Genomic DNA, 20,267 nt, shown 5'->3' with positions numbered 1-20,267 from the left:
CTGTTCCCAGTACAAGTGTTAGACAAGTAATGCACCTTTAAAATACGTATTTATTCAGCTTTAGTTCTGTTAAATGCTGGCCTTTTCAACAATGGCCAGTTTAACAGTGGGAGTTGCATGGCTGTACCAGAGAAGAAACTTTGCTGTACTATATCCTCAAGTTACTTGTTCTGGATGCTTAAGCAGATTGTTGAAATTAAAAAATACTAGATTCAAAAATGCCCAGTGGCTAGACACTGTTTATTTAAAAACTTCCAGTGGTACAAAAGGAAAACAAAGACGATTTAATTTTCCTAGTGTTGATGATGGAGTTGCCATACTGTATCCAGTGACCTCGGCTTCAGTATTTAACAAAAACTGTAAATAGTCCAGTCATATTACAAGATAGATTGACATGTACAATATTTATTAGACAGCATTTAACAATCAGATTCTTTTTTTTAATTTCTGGTCTTCTTAGCTGTGGGGAGAAGCAGGTAGAGGGAAGAGAGTTTACTTCACCTCATTCCTGACCTCCAGTTAACTTATGAAACAGATCTTCATCCAGTGTTTCATTCTGGTCTTTGGAGCGGGTTGACAAGAAGATGTAGCCCCCAATATACTCATGGATGATTTTGCAGTCTGCGCTCAGGCACGTGAAAGCGATAGATACATTCTGATCAAACTCGATCGCAACCTAAAGAAAATACATAGGGCAAAATCAGGAACAGTGATACACTGCAGCTGGGGAAAAAGAGCAAGTGTGAGAGCACAGCTGGACCACAAATACTGTGATAAAGCAGCACCTGTCTCTGCTAACCAAGAGCTGTAAAGATTTCTGGGTCTGCAGGACGTGGAGTGTTTGGCTGCTTGTTTCTTAGTTTTCTGCTATGCCAGGGCCCTCTTGTGGTCAAAATCTTGTTGCTTGTTTAGGCAGGCAACAAAAAGATGCTTTTAACTAGTTGTTCTAATGACGTATAAAGTGAACACTGAGAAGAGCAGGCATGGCACTCCTGACTCTTTGTACACTTCACCAATAATGTTCAATATTGTCCATTTTTATGTGCTGACCTTAAACCTGTTTTTAGGGTCCAGGTTTTGATTTCCAAATACTGTCAGTTCTAAAATCCAGCAAACTGAGGTTAGTTGCTGACTGTGGATTCTGCCTTTTTTGAGAGAGATTTAAAGCAAACCCAACAGTTTTACCCAGGATTACAGGCTGTGGCACAGGGAGTACTGCAGGAGAGTACTAGGGATTGTATCTGGTCTCTCCTGGTTCCTACAAATGGATGCTGAAAACTGTTTAAGAAGGAAGAGTTTTCAGGCTGCTTGAATTACATCAGGTCACACTAGTTTCACCCCAGAAATCTACAATTTACAAAGCTGGCTTCAAGCTTTCAAACCCAAACTCTCCAGTGGACTGCTGGGCAACAGCTGGCCCCGCTGAGCAGCCTTCACCAGGGTCAGGAGCACCTGGGTATAAATCACACAGCGGAGCTTCTTTCTCGGGACCGCATACTGACGCAGAGGAGCTTGCACCCTGGCCTTGCAAAATCTCAGTTTGGGATTGGAAAGACAAACAGGGTTCCGCTATCCTCAGCCTGTAATAGAGACTGAATCACCACAATTTGGAGGATGATGCATGAACTAGACTATACAGAGAGTTTTACTGTGACAGAGCGAGAAACACAATGTGTTGGAATTTACCTTTGAGTCTCTGTATTTCACCCCATCAAAATCAAGGGCAACTTACAAAGAATAAGCTTGGTAGGAACTTTTAAACTGGAGATCTTTTAGTTTCTGAATTTTGACTACAGACTCTGTTAATAAAAATTTTAGACAGCTTATTTAATAACATGTCACAACACATTCAAAATCTTTTCACTCTGAGGTTTAAAAAGGTTTTCTGAAAGCATCCTCCAATGTCTGAAATGTAATGACTGAATGCAGAGAGCCATTCCAGTTTTACCTGGCGTATTTCCCAGTTCACATTCCACTGCTTCATGTTGGAGAACCTCCATGTTGTGATAGGATCTCCTGTGGCTATATCCATTCGTATCAGCCTGTTATAGGACACCCCAAGCACATCATACTTCTTGCTTCCTTTAAACCTGAAAAAAAAAACCCCAAAAGCCTGGGATTGAGGAGAGCTTGGACCCTTCTTTAGAACAGTATTTGTTATAAAGCAAAAATGTAAGCTGATGAACCATGGTATAAGATGGACAATAATCAGGCAGGTAGATCTGGCTGAAATCTTTCCAATTAATTGTCTTCTGCTAAAAAATACTGTTCTGCCAAACTGCATGAATTTGATTATATTTTTACTGGAAAAGTGTCAACAATAATTTTCCTTGCTTCATTTCATTAATGCTGAAAGATGTTCTTCTAGTTATATTCACCTAAATTATATAAGCCTATCAAAATAGATTTAATATTTTATATATCACCATTATCAAAACAACTGTTAGCAATATATGCATGTTTCTGAGTGTAAATCACATTACAAAAATATTGAGACATTTTAACATTTCAACTTTCTTCTAATTAAAAATAAATACAAAAGTATCAGAACTTCGGGGGGACACAAATTTCTGAGTTGGGACTAGCTAGGAAAAGATCACTCTGGTAAAGAAATTACCTTCCTATACCTTCATGCTGAAAGCTGGGAGAAATCTCATCTGACTGCTGTTAATATTTTCAGTATTTTTGATCCTGTTTCTGAACCTTCTCTCCTTCGATGAAGCTGGCACTTGGGGAAAGAATGTGACCTAGACTACAGTTTGTGCCTTACTTAACTCCCCCCCCCGCCCTGAGATACTGCCCATCAGTTTGTAGAAATTCACCACAAGATGTTTTCCTCACACAACAAAATGCAGTTTAGGTGTTGGGTTTGTTTGTTTGTTTAACAGAATTAGTGGTGACAGATGGGGCAGAACATCTATATCTATGTTTGTGAATTAAATAGTGACAGGGAACATTCCCGGGCACTGAACTCCTGTTCTGTTCAATTGCTAGAAGAGTCCCAGGCAGAATTCTGGCTGCAACCAAACAGCGCTCTCTCAAATGACTCCCAGGTACAGCTCAGGGGCTGGAACATCCAGGGACCAGCGGGATCTGGTAGTTCACATGAGGCTAATGGGTTTTGGGAAGTCAGAGAGTTTAATAGTACAGATGCGGGCTGTTCTGTGCCAGCTGGCCCCTGTGCCAGAGAACGGTTCCCAGCTGGTTCAATTTATACTGCAGATGATTCCTAAGTAGCCCTGGAAGAGGTGTTAAGCACAAATTAAGGAAGATGCCTCCAAGTATGGTTGTGTCAGTACTTTTCAGTTTCTTCTTCAGTTTCAGCCATATTCAAGGTAAGTGTCCAGGGAAACTGCTGTGAACACAACAGGACCTTTCTTGTGCTGACTGTGCTTCCAGGTTAACCTAAAAAAGGGATCATTTGCCATTTTCTTAATGAAATGCCAAAGAAATTAGCATTTTATCATATTCCAATGAGCAAGAGTTGGAGTGAACAGATATATGGCTAACCTGAGAACACCAACAAGACATGCATTTTTTTACATTTTAGTGAGTGTATGTCAATAAGGGTTTAATCCTAGTGCTATGTTACCTTCAGGCAAAACCCAACAGGTCTGTATGAAGGCAGACATAATGGAGAGTCTCACTTCAGGAATGGAGCTACTGAGTGCTACTGCTATAGAAAAAACCAGCAGTATGGAAGTTACGAGAATTAAAAAAGGTCTGTGGGGGAAAAAAATAGAGCATGTTTCCAGAACAGGGAGTTAAAGAACTTCCTGCAAACCACGGACCATGAACACGTTACGGCAGCTTGACATTGCTGTAACAGTGTGATTACCTTACAATGTAGTAGGATAAGCCAAACTCGGGGAGTGACTGCCATGCTTGAATAAAACGCAGCTTGGCCTCCACTAGGGACATCTGGGATACGTTTTGGTGGGCTTCCAGAATACGAGCAGCCAACTGGGGAGCACAGGAAGAGAGAAAGGTTTCAGTTGACTGGAGAACAAAAATACCCTTGCTTTCACTAAATCAAACAGCATTAGCTCTGATGCCATGTTCAGACACTTAGTTGTTACTGTTCATGCAGATGTACTACAGAGAGCACTTGGGGATGGGTCCTGAGCTACAAGGGCAGAACAATGCGGGAAGGTCTCAGTGTCTGGGTTTGTGCTGTGCTGGGTCTAGCTCCAGCATACTGCTCTGGAGACTGTGTCCTGAGGGTGGGTAGGCTGAACTCTTTTGCAGCAAAAGCAGTGGACAAGGAATTAGGTGGAGAGGAAGGAGAGGCATCCAGGCGAGGACAGGAAGACACTGTTATTTAAGATGTAGACTGTAACTCCCTGTCCTTAAAAACCTTCCTTTCTTACTCTGAAGAGACTTTCAGGGACAGCGTTATCAGGAGGAGGACATGAAGAGTGACTTAGGAGGCTGTTTGGATGTCAGAGGAAGACTTGGAAGAAGTGCCGAGAGACCTGTCTGTGTGTTCATTTTAAAGAAAAGGCCTCTTGCTAAATATCAAAGGGACAAATGAGTACTGCAAGATGATTCTACTGTATGGTTTCCAAATGCTGCTTCGATCCAGCCTCACCCCTAAGCAATCATTGGAACTACCCATCCCCAACCATCAAGCCATGCTCAGGATACCTGCTTGGACTTGTATTTTTTGGTATAACGTAGTGAGACGAAACATTCTGGTTTCATATCTATGCTTTCTGGATCAGAGACAGCCTGGGGAGACATGGTCCAGTTCTTCATCTTCAGAAACGAAAGGATCTTGTGGACCTCAGGATGGTAAGAGCTATCGGCCATTGTTTTGCCTTTCGAGGCTAAAACGCAAGCAGCCATCCACCGAGCGTATTGATTCTCCTGCAACAAAGACAATTGTTTGATATTTTCGGACAAACCATTTATGAAGGTGGCTACTGCTCACACATCCTTCACCGTGTGATAAAACCACTCTGGAGTTACTCCGCTTAATTTGCGTGGATGTATAGTTACCATAGTACTGTTGTTCTTCCCTGATTGGGCTAGCTCCACCTACAGGACTGCCTTTAGTTAAGTTTTAAATTTTCAAAGAAATACAATACTTTGGAACAGATTCTCTTGGAAATTTTATTGCATGACTGTTTTCCACCTAATGAACATTTTTACACCATTGGGATTGATACATTTCAATACAAATGAAATAAACTGAAATTGAAAGCAAATGTTAAGATCCTTATCACACTACCCTTGTCTCAATGGGGGGAGTTCTAATTAAGAAAAAAGAAGAGAACAAAACCCAAACCCCAGTCCTCTGAAAACACTGAAGCAAAGTATTGTAATTTCTTTTTACTTTTTTGATAGGATGTTCTTTTTTCTTTCCAGCAGCTTTACTTGGAAACTGATGATAAACATAGAATTACTGTCCTTTTGTCCCCTCAACCATAAAGCATTTGTTAGACCACCACATCATTCTTAAATTTTACTAAACACGTAGATAATACACCCTCTGCAGCATCCTTATTTTTCTAAACAAATTCTAGAACAGGACAATTGGTCTTCTAGACAATCTGGAATACAAACTTTCCCTTGTTTTATTACTCACGCTTTCGCATCTTAAATAGACTTCATTCATGCCATCAGCAACAGGAATTAGTAATTTGATTCCAAACTTCTTCGCTGCAACATTTACATCTGGTACAACTTCACATCCTAGATCACAGAGAATCAGGAAGAAATGGATTTATTTAATTACTACACCACTAAGTACTGATTAAGTCTAAAGAACAGTACTTAATGGCTGTTTTTCTTTAAGATCAAGGGCCAAGACTTTCGAAGGTAATGAAATGTTTCTGTTCTAGTTAACTGCCTGGTCTGGCTTGCCAGGGTGATGAACGCTCTGAGCTTGAAGAGCATGTTAGTCAATGTGGAAGAGAAAGGATCCAAGTGCCCTCAAAACCTCAGCCTGATCTTAGGAAACACTCAACACTTAAAATGGAGAGAAACTGATAAGATGATAGGGTAAAATTTCCAAAAGTGCCTAAGTGACTTGAAGGCCTGGACTGTATTTTCAGAAGCAACTTAGAACTGACAATGGGATGTAGATGACATCTATAACAGGGCTGGCCAATTCAGGGATCCCAGAGAACTCTGGGGACCTGGTATTTCATGTTGATGGTTCTATTACTGGCCTTCTGGATTCAGCTGGAGTCGAGGATGCCAAGGGACACCAAGGCTGTGGGCCACTTGGTGAGGTTCCAGTCACCCTGGCTAGTTTTACCATACATTTATCTGACCTTCTGAGGGTATGCAGATTGGCATGCAGAGCCATTTGTTCACAGGGGTCAATCTTCTTTCTATTTAGAAGTTTTCTTCTAGGATGAATCCTGGGCATCACTGGTTCCCTGACGCTGAACAAATGATGTCCCTGCAGGAGTAGATCTAGATGGAGGCTATATGTGATGCTGGTGTTTGCCGTGTGTTTAAACCTGGGGTTTCTCCTCCAGAAGTACCTACAGCTGGTTGTAGCTATGGAAATCCCCATGCATGAAACAAACAGAGAAGGTCTTGGAGTTGTCCCTGCACAGCAGTACATAGGTGCAACCTATGGCATTCTTGTCCACTGCATCATCCATAATCCTCTGCTACCAGTGTGCATTTGCCAAGGACAGAGGTGAGTACTACCATTTAACATAGAGTAAAAAAATTTGGAAATGAATGTGTCACACAGATCACATTCTCTACCTGACTCATCTTTTAAGTGAATTCAGCAGTACATGGCATTTTACAAGCCAGGTCCAGATAATCTTGGTTTGGGCTAAGCTATTGAATCCTTTTTGTTTAGGCCTCTTCTGCAAATGCACTCTGCCTGCTTAGGAGTGTCAGTAACTGAGAAAGTTCCAAGACTAAATGCTACTGTGCTTGCCTTCCTGAGTCTCGCAGGGATTCCTTGATTTATTCACTTCACGAATGCAATAGAGAAAGGGAAGAAATGAAAAGAAAATTCCTACCTTTTAGGTTTAGTTTCTCAATAGGTTCTCCCTGTGCGGATTCCTTGTTTTTAAAGTAAGATACTGAAGTGTCTTTAAAGACAAACCAATATGGCTTGATAGTTCTGAGTGACAGCTTCCTGGGCCTAAAAGAAAAAAAGAAATCACATTTGTTTTTATTGAAACGTAAAAATTGCTATGTTACTCACAAACATTACTGTAGATCTCAAATTGCTTTGAGGTCATACACGTGGCTTCAGTTGGGTTACTCATACTTGTGTCAATGAGGGGGATGGCAAACGCCTGGAACCAACAGTGCACTCAAGTTATCCCGGGTATGGATGTGTTTTTTACTCCAGATTCTAGCTGAATCCCATCTGTGATTTCTCTTGTTTTTCTTTCTCTTTATGTGTTTTTTCTTACATTTTTTTCTTCCACTCCTAATCAAAGCCATTCCCTTCTAACAGACTAATTCTGTTTTTACGTGAACTCAGTAACGCTAATGTAACACGCTAGTTTGTTCACATGCACTAGAATTAGCTTCAGTTTTTCATAGCTCCTTATCTAGAAGATTTGCACCCATAAAACTAACTTGAATTCATTAAACTGCAAGGGAATAGAGACCATCTTTTTGGCTTTTCTGAATAGTATCTAGCACAACAAAATTCTATTCCTTCACTAAGTTTATGGAGGTTCTGCAGCACTCCAAGAAAAGGTAATAGTTTAAACCATCTTCTTCCACTAGGGCAGTGTTACTCCAGCTCCTCACCCATGTATATAGATGGATATAATCTGCATTTTAATTATTTTACTTAATTTCAATACTTTGCTAATGCAAACTGATTTCTTTCATAGAGTAAATTTAAAAATACCTACTTTGGAATTGAGAATTAACTGACAGATACTAATGGTCAAACAAAATCATTGTGCCCACCCCACTTCTCTTCAGTAAGAGATAAAAATAATAATTAATTCTACTGAGAATGCACTAACAAAGCCATGTCGAGGGAGGGGGATAAAATCCTAGGTTCAATATATATCAGGAGAAACCCAGAGGTATTAGCACTATTTTAGTAGAGAAATACTTCACAACTAGCTACGAAGGTCAACAATGAAGTTATAAAGAAGAAAAAAGAAAAAAACATTCCACTGTCTATTTAGTACTTCCCTTTAAATCTAAGATGATGGTACAAAGTGTATACAGCTAACTGGAAAACAGTGATTTATTATACCCACTCTTGCCTTCTCCAGAGCCTTTCTAGAAATCCTAGGTTAGAATCCTTTCTAGAAAATGGCGATTTTTATGTTTAAATTAAAAAAATAACTTGCCTTTTCAGAACTGCCAAATATTTTGGCTTTTAATTTTCCAATACAGTGACATTCTTCAAAAATAATGAACTATAATTTTTTTAGACTAACAAAATTCTTTTTCTATCCAAAAAAGTTGCTGAAAACATTTTTGAAAGCTTTTTTGTTGTTGTTTTTGGAAAAAATACTGTAATTCTCCACCATATTGTCACCCACCTGAAAGCAGTATTTACTAGCGTGCTAATGTGGTGCATACTGTGAATAAATGTGAATAAAAGTTCACTATGTGAATAGACCTAGCAGCACGACATGCAGAGCTTTGCATTTACAATTACAATTAAGGAAATAATTATAGTAACAACATGCTGTTGTTCCTTTAAAGAAATGTTTTACACCTTACCTAGTTTCTACAATGTCTTAGGTTTAGTAAGTGATTCATCATGTATATAGGAATTTGTTCATGATGAAAAATAACCGCTGAGTGCTTTTAAAAGCAAACTGCTCTACTGCTGGGGAAAAATAAACAGTCCATTGTTAGAGGCGAGTAACTGACAGAACTTAAAAGGCTTAAATTCCCTTTCATCTTAAGCCACCTTAGTAATTTGACTGTCAAATACAATTCCTAATTGGAAATTAATAATTAACAATTCTTAACAGTTAACAACAGTTGAAAATTTTCAGGTGCAGTTTTCAGTTCACTGACTACAAATATGATTTGTCAACAGAATGATGAATATTTGTGCAACAGAAATCTTTACCTTTCTAAAACACAAGGACTGTTTAGTGATAAAAGGCATTACAGACTTGAGGTCACTGCAGTAATTTAAATAACCCATAAATCAAGATATCATAGTGGGATCGCACAAACTCCTGTTGATATTAGAAAAAAACAGACTCCATGTTTGGTCAGAAAGGGGTAATTTGTTTGTTTCTTTTGTTTAAAAAAATAAATAAATCCCCAGGGTTGCTTTCAGAAATTCTTCTCAGGGAGAGCTGAATGTTTTTTCTAGTTTTTCACTGGCAAAACCCAGTAAAATGTGATTGAAAACAAAATTGTAGACTCTCTTGTTTAGACATGATGATTGATGAGCACTAGGAAATATAAAGAACCTGGTCTTTTAATAAGCATAAGTATAGCTACCCCAGCACCCCAAAAGCTAGAACGATTTGCTGAGAATCTTGCTCAGAAGCAGTAAGAGAAAGATTTGAAGAGGATGATATTAGGCTAGTTAGAACTATCTGGTGTATTTGTTAATATATAACTGTAGGATCTACCATTAGATTAGAATGAAAAACTCAAGAGAACTCTTGTAGGGTTAAGCTTTTTGTTTTGTATGTTTTATTATTAGTTTTAATAACTCACCTAACTAGCCTGAGATTATCAGCAAGTTTCGGGATGTCTGTGATGTCCTCCTATCAGGAATAATTAGGAATAATTTTAGTACAGTGCACTTTGTAACCGCCTGTTAAGTCTGTTAAAAAATCAGGAACCAGGTAGGCTCATCAGAACCAATGCATTTGATTAATTTGAAGCCATTCTGGAATCCGAAAGGACATACCAAAACGTTACTTGCGTTTCCACCTTCCAGTGTCACTTCCAGATTAGAAAGTGCAGCTTCTACTTCATCTACTTCTGATTCACAGGTAAAATCTTGTGCCTCTGATGATAATGATAACTTGCTTACATGATACTAAAATAAAACATCAATATCAAATCGTCAATGTTAGCAACACACAGTCACAGCATATGAAAATAGGCCATTTGGTCTTCTGGGTCTTGGACAACTGCGTAAAGTTCTGCAGCACAGAACCCTGGTTTTTTTCACAAGGAAACAGGTAAGTCCACCATGATCTCCAGTGCAATTACACATAACAGTTTCCTATTTTAACTGCCGGTGTTTGTATTCCTTCACTGTGTAATCATGCTGTTCTGTGAGGCTGACTCAATGCTAACATTTCCATCCTAGTACTGCCAGCTGTAAGTGCCATCCACACCAGGTGGAAACTTGGCAGCGAACTTCTGTGGTGTTCCGCAGTGGCAGGCCGTGAATTTTTTGGCAGCTCTGTTTACATTTAAAAGGAAGGAATTCATTATTAATAAACATTTGTGCCTTATTACCTACAGTCAGGGACTAAGCCACACTAGGCCATGTTAAATTTCTGTGTATCCATAGTGTCTCTATCTTCACATTGTGCTACAGCTTTTCTTCAGTCTGTTGTGAACATATGTATTTATGTATTAGAGAAATTTTCAGGAAGACTGTGTGAACGGGTGGGGCAGTAGCTGGTATGGGAAGCAACACTTCATAGTAGTCCCCTTCAGAACAGACTGGTATCAAAGTTACATCCTGGGTATGGTTTGCTTTAGATAATGTTAGTAAATGGTTCCATAATTGTATGCGTCAGTTTGAATAATGGTGTGCTGCTACTGAATTAGTTGGTTTAGTTGATGGGTGCTGCTTATTGTTTCTCACTCAAACAGCAGACCCCCAATCCAAGCAGAGCTATTGGCCTGGGCTCTATCCTAGTCTTGTCCTAGCTTGTGCCTGCCTCCCGAGGAAACGGGTTTTGCAACTTGGATCAAGTACGTGCCTGTAGTGCCGCGAAGATCAGCATTTCTTCCTCTGTGCAGTCAATTTCTTCTAACAGAATGGCCCAGCGGGCTTGTTCATATATTTGGTTTATTCGCACTGCATCATACTGTAGCAAAAAAGAACAACATTGGTCATTAATGACCATCAGGATATAGATTCATGATCAGCTGCAACTGATCTAACATTGGGCTGAAGCCATAAATGTTGTTTCCTTCCTCCCCCCACCTCTGCCCTGCTGTGTGTTCCCATCCTTCCCTGTACTAGCTCGTGTGATTGTGTCTAGGGTCACAGGGGCTTGCTGATCCAACAGAAAATTAATCAGGAATCCTTGGCTGAAGCAGAAAGGGAGATTAAGACATCCCCTTTTGTGCTAGCAGGCCTTGGACTGGCTTAACTGAAATGTGAAACCACACTATGAGTGTGAAAATAATGTGACACGGCTGATATGAATGTGACGTTCAACAGCTTGCTACTGCCAAAAGACAGAAACTCTTATTCCTCACTTCCCCTCTTCTGCTCTTGGCTTTTTCGGTTCTGGCTCTGTCTTTGCACTGGCTTGACATCTGTCAGATCCTGCTGTGAACTGCTTTAATTCACTATCCATTTTTTGGATACTGATTGTTTCTGATTATCTACTTGGTTAATAAGCTGAAGTGACTCACAGAAATATTCAAGCCCCAGAGCTGGTGAAAGGTAGGTGATGGGAGGGTAAACCTTAGAGCGTGACCTCTCCCAGTAGTGGTGAGCTATTAAGTTGCCTGAAGCTGTTTTGGGTTATTTCATCCTACGGCTCCATGGCTGGCTGGGGCAAAGAAGGGAAATGTTTGGGCTGCTGACGTTGAGACACGTACTTGAATTTTAGTGGGGATGGCATTTCACCCCAAACCATGTCACCTGAACTAGAAAGAGCCCTTCTGTTTATCTGAGGTGCCTGAAATGAAAGAGTTTTACAGAATTTACAGAAAATAACAATGTGAAGGCCGAATCCTCTCAAATTCACATTTGAACTCTTGTTGATTTACAGTGGTCAATGATCATGCTTTAATTTCACTAAATGTATCACCCAAGCCTTAAAAACACTGGCTTAACACAACCACTGTGACTGACTTTTAGTGGAAATAAAGGCAAACTAGAGGCAACTTGCGAAAAACGTTTAAGTGATTTTTGAAGACTAAGTCTTCTTTTCAAATGGGACTTAAACACTTTTGCTGAACTTTCCAAAGGTATTTAATTGCCCAGTTACATTGAAACAAACTTGATTTAAGTGCCTGAGTGCTTCTGAGGGCTTCAGCCCAGAAAAACTGAATATTCAGTGAAGGGCAGTGGAACATAAATGTCACTTTTAAGGCAATTTTAAAAAATAGGGCTTATACCTTTACATCTTTTAGGATACTGTTGGTTTAGTTTTCCCTGTAATTTTTCTTGTTAAAAGAGAGGCAGAAAGTAAACCAGGCCCTCTGGAAATCTGGATATTGTTTCTGGTGCTCTTCAGATCTCATCTTTATACTTAAGATCTTATTTCATGTGAGGAACAGTGATTCAGTGTGCAGAGGGGAAAAGTGCAGCCTTAGCTGAGGGGAAGAAGTTGAATTTGATCTCTGAAGGGCCTGTAACAAATCCTAGCTAAAATTCGGTATCCTTGTGCTATAGCTCCTTGACATGAAAGCAGGCAAACAATGAATAGCAATAAAAACAAAGCTCTTACTTTTGGATTCAAATCAAAGAAAGTGTAATATTTAAAGCGTAAAAGAAGTTGATCGTCCTCCAGAATGCCTTGTTCCATAAGTGATCGAGATGAATCTAGCCAGCTGCGGAAGAAAACAACCCACAGATTCATCTGTACAGGAAAAACTATCACACCTGCAGAGCTCCAATGTACTTGTGAAACAAAAGTGGGAACAAACAGCTCTAATTCCTGCAAGTCTGGGGAAAATTCACAGAACTGGAGAAGGTGGACATTCATATGGATTTCCAACTTTCATTGTATAAACACAATACCTACAATCTTCCTATTTTTTTCTCCAGCACTATTCAAAACATCAGGAGTAGATGCCAGAAACTGAGCGGTAACTAGTTATGGGGTGACCTATGCCAATAAGATTCTTTTTTCTTGATTTCCAGAAATGGGAGGTTCATTTAAGTCAGGCAAAAGTCTGCCTGTAATATTTAGAACTCCTGCTTTTCATTTCAGTATTTGCTGTTTTATAATTCTACCTACTTCTGTTCTCCAGTGAAATCCAATGAAAATATCAAAGACATTGTTACATGCTCCACAGATCTAAAAATGACAATCCATATTTTAATGCTAGAGAGACAGTCCTCTTAAACACTTGCACCACTAAACCCCCTAGTGCTCTGTATTCTTCTATGGTGTACGATAAGCTATGTTTGCTTGTGCATAATTCAGTAAGTCACCTATTTGTAATGCATTAGAGCTTCACTGAATTTATCCACGTGCATTTCCACTGTCAGTTTAAAGCCTTTAGAGTTTGCCTTAGAGTTTGCTATCCAAACTGTCCTTTAGCTGTGCCCACAACGCTAAACTGGATTTGCCTTCCTCTAACAACAGAATTTAGTCCAGAGCCTGCACCATCACATCATTCACCACTTTAAAACAAAATAGCCTAAGCAAGAATGTTGAATAAGGAAAAAAGATTAAAAAGAGTAAGTATTTCTGAAACAAAACCTAGATCAAAGCATGTTTTTAAGTATCAATATATCCATATATCAGGGGTTTGTTTTCAAATTCTGCTTTACACTTAGAAAGCTGGATTAATGCTACCCTTGTTAAGCCAGCAAACAAAGATCTCAAAGAGAGGCATCTTACCCTGCACTGAGTTTGGCTCTGTCAGCTAAAGTCCGAGGCTGGTACATCTCTGCTAGTGTTTCTGGAGAGCAGTTGGGATGACTGAAGGCGAGGATGCTGCAGTTCTGCTCAGTCAAGGGACTGTCGCTGAACCAAGTAATGGTAGAAGAAGCTGGTGTCCCACTGATGGGATCATAAATGGGTGTCATGGTTTTACTATATAAACCTGGACTGCCTGCAAGTTAAAAGAGTAATGTATTATGCCAGGGAAAACGGCCTTCAGACTTAGGTAGTCTACCACTTCCCACCGTAGAAGACTAACCCCTTTTTTTCAAGACACTCTCCTATCTCTGCTGTTTACAGCAGGCCTTGTCCTTTCACAGGTGAAGTGACCTCCGGGACAGAAGTGCTCTTCCTTGTTCTGTGAAATATCTCAGTTGTGTAGGAGATAGGAAACACATACTTTCAAGCCTTTATTTCTCCTTTTCCTTGCAGGTTGCCAAAATTGTTGACTATTTTAAGAGTGGTCTCACATTTTCAAAGAGGAGCAGCACATCCTGTGTACAGCTGATCACCTGTTTTCTGGTATGGCCTTTCTCATATCAATGGAAAGGAAAACATTTAAAAAGACAACAGAAAAATATTGATACATTGGAGATTTCAGTAACTTCTTGAAGCCACTTATTTCAGGCCAGCTGCATCTCTCTGACCACCATCCTACACTAAACTGGTCTCCCTGATTTTAATTGTTTAGCAAAGGATTTCTTCCTCTTTTTGATTTTCAGTCAGAAGAACAAAATCATATTGGTTTTCCATTACCTGATAATCCAGAACTCACTGGAGAGTCGCACAGGTTTAAAATATCTTCTGTAACTGCTTCTTTGCTGTTCTTGTCTTTTTTCTTTTTCTTTTTGAGTGCATCTTCTGATTGCTTCAACAAAGAGAGTTCTTCTGACCTTCTAATATCTACAATGGCAATTTGGGAAGTGAAGCAAGATGAGGCATTTGAAACTTAGCAGCTTACATCCAAAAAAAGCCCACGGTTGGTAATAGTATTTGGGGAAGCTCTGTGTTGCAATCTGAATTTTGTTTTTAGCAGGTTGAAAGCAGTAGCCATGGAAAATCCAGTAATTCAATAACAACACCAAAGACTTTGGGCTGTGAGAGTGAGTTTTGACAGGATTTAAGCCTGCTTTTGTAGCAAGCATAACTGCATTTTAGAACACCAGGGAAAAACTCTTTCTCCCTAATGGCTCTGCAATCACCTTTGAGCATAATAACCTCAATGTCTGAGGTTATGAATAAGCAAGAACAGAAATGGAACCACTACATTTGAAGTTCAAGCCTTCTATTATTCGCTTAAGAATTTTATATTTCACATACAAGATTCTGTCTTGGCTATACACTATTCCCTAATGTACTACTGATTCAGACATGTATTGCCAGTTGCAAACCTGACACTCTGTTTCTGAAAAACACTTTTATCCTGGGGTAAGCAAAGACATTTTTGACAGTATTCACTCATGAGAAGAGTTACAGGGTTCCTGTACTGACTCAATCTGGAAGAAAAATGTGGGTAGAAATACTTATTTCGGCCAAATGTCAGTTGAACAATTATGGCATCATTTTATCAGAGCTGTTAAATGCAATAAAGACATACTATCCCTTTCACAATCCAGTGCTAAACGATGAAATTGAAAGCTACATTGTGGTCAATATGAGGTGGTAAATTCCTTCTGAAGATGAATCTGTTATTGGCCTAAGCTTTGAAGATCTAAATTAAAGAATCCCTAAAACTAAGGGATTCTGAAGACTGTCTGCAGACTCGACTTATCCCTGTGGATCACAAGCACACAGATCTGGCATGCTCCAAAACCTTATCTCTGCTTGGAGGTGCTCCATTACTGGAAAGAGCAGAGACATGGGGACTCAGTGCTGCAACACATTCATGGGCTCGTGTGGGGTAGTTGGGCATGCCCTGACCTGAAGAGGTTGGGGCATATAAAAGTTTTGAATGTTTAAAACATGCTCCTTCTGAAGTAAATACATATAACCAACAGGCCAAGTTGAATATCATTAATGCTAGTGAAAGTAGGTGATAAATCAGCTGACACCAGTAAAATTGCCTACAGTGAAAGCTGGTATAAGAGCTTGATAAGCTCAAGCTCTTAGTCAGTGGCATAGAATAAGCAGGACTGAGCCTCGCTCAAGGAGGACAAGGATCCCTACACAACCATCAACAGGACTTTGACTATCCAGTACTCCTGCAGCTCATGGGACACATTTCTGACACTGTTTGCCTCAGTTATCACAAAAACCGAGAACCATTGACATGCACTGGATACTAAAAACCAAAAAATCTGTCTTTTGATCTTGGGTCAACTCAATCAGATTTCTCCTTGAGCTAGACAGTTTTGTGAGTAAGGACTTCACATCAAACCAAAGTCACCTGATAAAATGCTCCAACTTAGCTGCCAGAGGGGATTTAGCTTTACTTACTGAGAATTTTGCAGATGTCACTGACAGCTTTGAATACCACAGAAGAGAAGCTGACTTTCAGTCTCACAGTCTTCATGTTTGGCAAGCGAAGCCGCAGCATTTTGTGCTGAGTAGTAAAGAACAGCTTAGCATCTGCCTGCACCCCGCATTTATCGAGCGTCCAGTGGGTTTTCAGAAGCCAACATTTTTTTTGCTCCCACCAAAGAGCATAATCCGACCAATCTTGTGGTATTTCTAGGAGAATACAAAATGGTTACTAGCAAACTATGCAGCAAATATATTTAAAAACTTTGTTTGGAAACAGTGCTCTGCAAACAGGAGAATTTATTTACATTAAAGTAGCAACTACAGTTCCTGAGACCTAGACCCCATTTGCTGAATACTTGTGGTGGTCACTGGGAACTAACTTTGTTTTCCCTGAAAAGTTAACCTAGGTGCTGACTGTGGCACTGCCTTAATCTTGCAGATGTCCACAGGGAAAGTGCACCTCCTGAATCTGGTGCTATACATGGTCCAATGCTGCTTGGATTGTGCTGGGATATGGACCAATAACAAGGGTACCCACTTTGCAACTTGATAGTGCAAGCTGAAAATCCTCCCACAAAGCCTTGTGTGCACCCAGATGGGCACAAGTTCTTTCATGATCTCCTGGGAACAGCTCATCTCTATACTGTTAAGAACCAGCAATAAGACCCTTGAAGCCTTGGTGACACACTGCTAAGGGCTATTCTCAGCTCTTCTCTGTGGCTGCACAGACTAATAAGGATGCTCTCCTGAGTGCAGCCCACTTATGACAACTTTACGGTGGCAACGTTCTTTAATCAGGGAAAAGAATTATTATTTTGGGAGTAAGCCCTGTGACAATCAGGAAAGAGTTAACAACCTCTCTAACAAGTAAGATGACCTTCTCTACCACACAGGATGCAGAAACTCATAAGAGAGGTAGAAACTTGCAAGGGAGGTAGAATGGGCATGGTGTGATAAGGTACAATTAAATCTTTTATTAGTCTGTGCAGGAGGGCAGGCTGGTGTGACAGACCAGGGATTGACAAGGGCTGCCTACAAAAACTTCTCAGAGAAGACAGGCCTGCCAAGAGATGACTGTCTTGTTTCACTAATATGGACCTGCCCGTGTTGTGCTTCAGCAAAAAATGTTTGTGTATTTTGTACTTTGAAAACATACAGCTAAAGTAAGGCTTGCTGAATCCAGTACAGATAGAAGACTTTGTTCATGACTTATATTAAGAGGTTTGGAGGGGGAGAACAGTGGCTTTTCTCTGATTACTCTTGAGCAGTAAGCTATCCTGACCTGAAAGGTGTCAAAACCTTGAGTAGGTCAGCATGAGAAGCACATGCGTAAGGAAAGAGATGAAGCATTGCTCCTCTCAGTTCCATGGGGAATTCCAAGATTAGATGACTTCCCAGGTGCCAGTGATGTGTAGTAGCAGGCAAAGTTTCTGTGTGATCTTGGCCAAGTTGTTTCAGTCTTCTGCATAATTTCTCGTTCCTCCTCACCAGCTCTGCCAGATAGAAGATATTCCTCAGCGTGTCTATAGCACAGTAGAGCCCTGTCCTATTTTGGAGTTTCTTGGTAAAAAATTGCATCTCAAGAGAGCTGCTGACAAAAATCACTTAGTTACAGATTTGCTTTAAATATTATTTAATATAGAAAGCTTTTTGCACTAGTTGAGTACCAGTTACAAAAATACTGAGAAAAATTAATCTTCTGACCCAGTGAGAACTCCAGCTACCACTGGTTTGCTGGCTGAATTTTGTGTGCAAGTATACACAAAAGTTGGTAGAAATGAATCACAGATATGCTACCTGCTTTAATGCTGGAAAAGGGACTCCCTGATAAAATCACTATCTCCAAGTACAGCTTTTCCATCACAAAGGGTTTTCGTGTAAAAATGTCTTTCCATTGAATGGGAGCCTTTTCTGGAAAGGATATCTCGTGCATCTCCCCTTTGTTTCCTTCAAAACCCTTGTTTGAAAATAAAACCATTCATTTGGCAGTAAGAACTCTGAAATTAAGTTGCCAATTTTAAATTTCTTGACACTATTTTGCTGAAGCGTTTTGTTATAGTTCAGTTTTTCTCTTCTTGTTTGTCTGAAGTCAAGCTATGTAAAAAAGACTGAAGTTTCCAGGAAATTTTTTTTACTTTTGTTTTGTTGACACAAATCTTGTATTTCTAGAGCAATGCACAGAAATGCAAAGCTCATGGTGTTCCCACTTGGTGAGTTTATTCTAGCAGACAGGTTCCTTTTTGTGTGAAGTCAGTGACTGAAGACTTCTAGATTTAAGAATCCCAGGAAAAAGAACAATATTTGAAGAATGAGTTGCTTATGAAAACCCCGTGGCATTGATAGAACGATCAAATACCATACTCCCTTGTCTGTATCTATCATTCTGTAGCCTCAGAGTACAATAATTATTTTGGGAGGCAGCTCCATTTGATGGCTTTGAGTTAAAGAAACCTAGATTCTCTTATTGCCTGTAGCGCTGACTTGCTGTGGCTGTACACAGGGTATTTCACCTTTCATCTCCTAACTTTGACTCAGCCGGTCTCTGCTCTTCACAGCTGTTCCCTACTGGATATATGCAATGGATAACGTGGCTCAGATTTTGGCTAGAATGCTACTATAGCACAGGAAACAGTAACTTCTGAAATGCCTTTGTTACAACTAATCCTGTCTCTTTGACTGCTACAGATGGATAAAGAGGGTATCAGCTACCTTTATCGCCCCTCAGACAAGCCACCTATAAAGTCTATCTGGAAAGGGAGTTGAATAGTTAGTCTAGTCCAACTATATTTATCTAACGGGAAGACAAAAACAAAGTTTTGTTTGCACTGTGATAGTACAGAGGCTTTAGTCACAGCCAGAGAGGGGTTCTGGCCACATAAAAACCCAGAGCCTGCAGCACCTACACACTCGGTGTACCGCTATGAAGAAGTAAGTGAGACAGTGCCATTTCAAAATGCGCGGGAGCCTCTTTTTGTAGAAGGAAAGCTGCATGTATTATTTTAATAACACTGTGTAAATTAAACAGGTCTTTACTCACTGATTTGTTCTACTAATTTCAGCATCACTCCTCCAATATGAAGGTCCCCTGTGACCCGTAGTAAAAATTCCTTTTGTACCTCTTCGTAGTGATGATCAACTGTCACCAAGAGCTCCCAGGAATGAGACCCGTATTCACTTGAGGAAATCATTTTGGAAAGGTCTATGTAAGCTCTGCAAAAACAAAACAAACAAGCAAAAAGGATATTTTCCCTCCACACTCTGAAACAAATGCATCTCTCCACAGTCTCAGAATACCTCCATGCTGTCAAGACTTTGCAGTGGCCTTGGCTGGAACTTCAGATGTGTTACCTTGTTACCTCTGAACTAGACTCTGCTCTTGTGATTACTCTTGCAAGATAGGCATGTGGAATTTTTTGGTTTTATTCTAATTCCCCCCCCTCCCAACTCAAGTATCTCCAGCTGGGTAAAGATAGCCCAGTTTTACCTGGTTTTCCCCACTATACAATGCTAATCTGCCAGTCCGGACACCTAAAGCCTGCAGTTGTGGGTGGGATCTGTTCTGGCAATCTGTCCAGTGAACAAAGGAATTTCGTTGACTTGTACACTTACAGCTGTAATTTTCATGCAAATGAAAGTTTACACTTGCAGTTGTGCCAGCTTGGTCCCACTGCAGAGAGTAGTTTTACCTATTTGGGTAGATGTGAGGGGAGGCAAATAACTTTAATGGCTCTCTGCCAGCAGTATCCAGGCACAGAACTGCAGTTTCTGCTGATTGCCTGCTTGCACAGAGGTGTAGGCATGTATTCTGTCTCAGCGGGGTGAATCGTCTTGAGATCCCACCAGCCTCCTGCCAGGACAGGTAAACAGTAACCATGCCAAGCCAAACTAGAGAAGATGCTCAAAGTAGAAGCTGTGGTTGTCATCAGCAGAGTTCTGCTAATTACTGAAGAAAGAGCTTGTAGGTATAAGGTGATGCTGCAGGAATGATTTGGGATATTTAACCAGTGAGAAGATACCAGATTAGCACTCAGTTCAGTGTCCTGTTAAACTGCACCCTAA

At 40.1% G+C, this 20,267-nt stretch overlaps 1 protein-coding gene across 1 annotated transcript; it reads right to left on the bottom strand.

The window, feature by feature from the left end:
* Positions 1-439: 439 nt before the first annotated feature.
* FERMT1 (FERM domain containing kindlin 1) lies at positions 440-19,411 on the bottom strand. Its single transcript, XM_009822030.2, has 14 exons — positions 19,246-19,411; positions 16,182-16,415; positions 14,502-14,648; positions 13,704-13,917; positions 12,582-12,684; positions 10,875-10,982; positions 9,842-9,973; positions 9,646-9,695; positions 6,996-7,120; positions 5,591-5,697; positions 4,648-4,869; positions 3,839-3,963; positions 1,949-2,090; positions 440-676 (listed from the first exon to the last, which is right to left on the bottom strand). Exons 1-14 carry the CDS (start codon positions 19,394-19,396, stop codon positions 503-505), a joined length of 2,034 nt encoding a protein of 677 aa, XP_009820332.1. The 5' UTR covers positions 19,397-19,411; the 3' UTR covers positions 440-502.
* Positions 19,412-20,267: the final 856 nt, after the last annotated feature.

This window comes from Gavia stellata, chromosome 23, assembly GCF_030936135.1.
Source record: "Gavia stellata isolate bGavSte3 chromosome 23, bGavSte3.hap2, whole genome shotgun sequence".
In the NCBI taxonomy this organism is placed as follows: Eukaryota; Metazoa; Chordata; class Aves; order Gaviiformes; family Gaviidae; genus Gavia; species Gavia stellata.
This window is presented reverse-complemented; position numbering and strand designations above follow the sequence as displayed.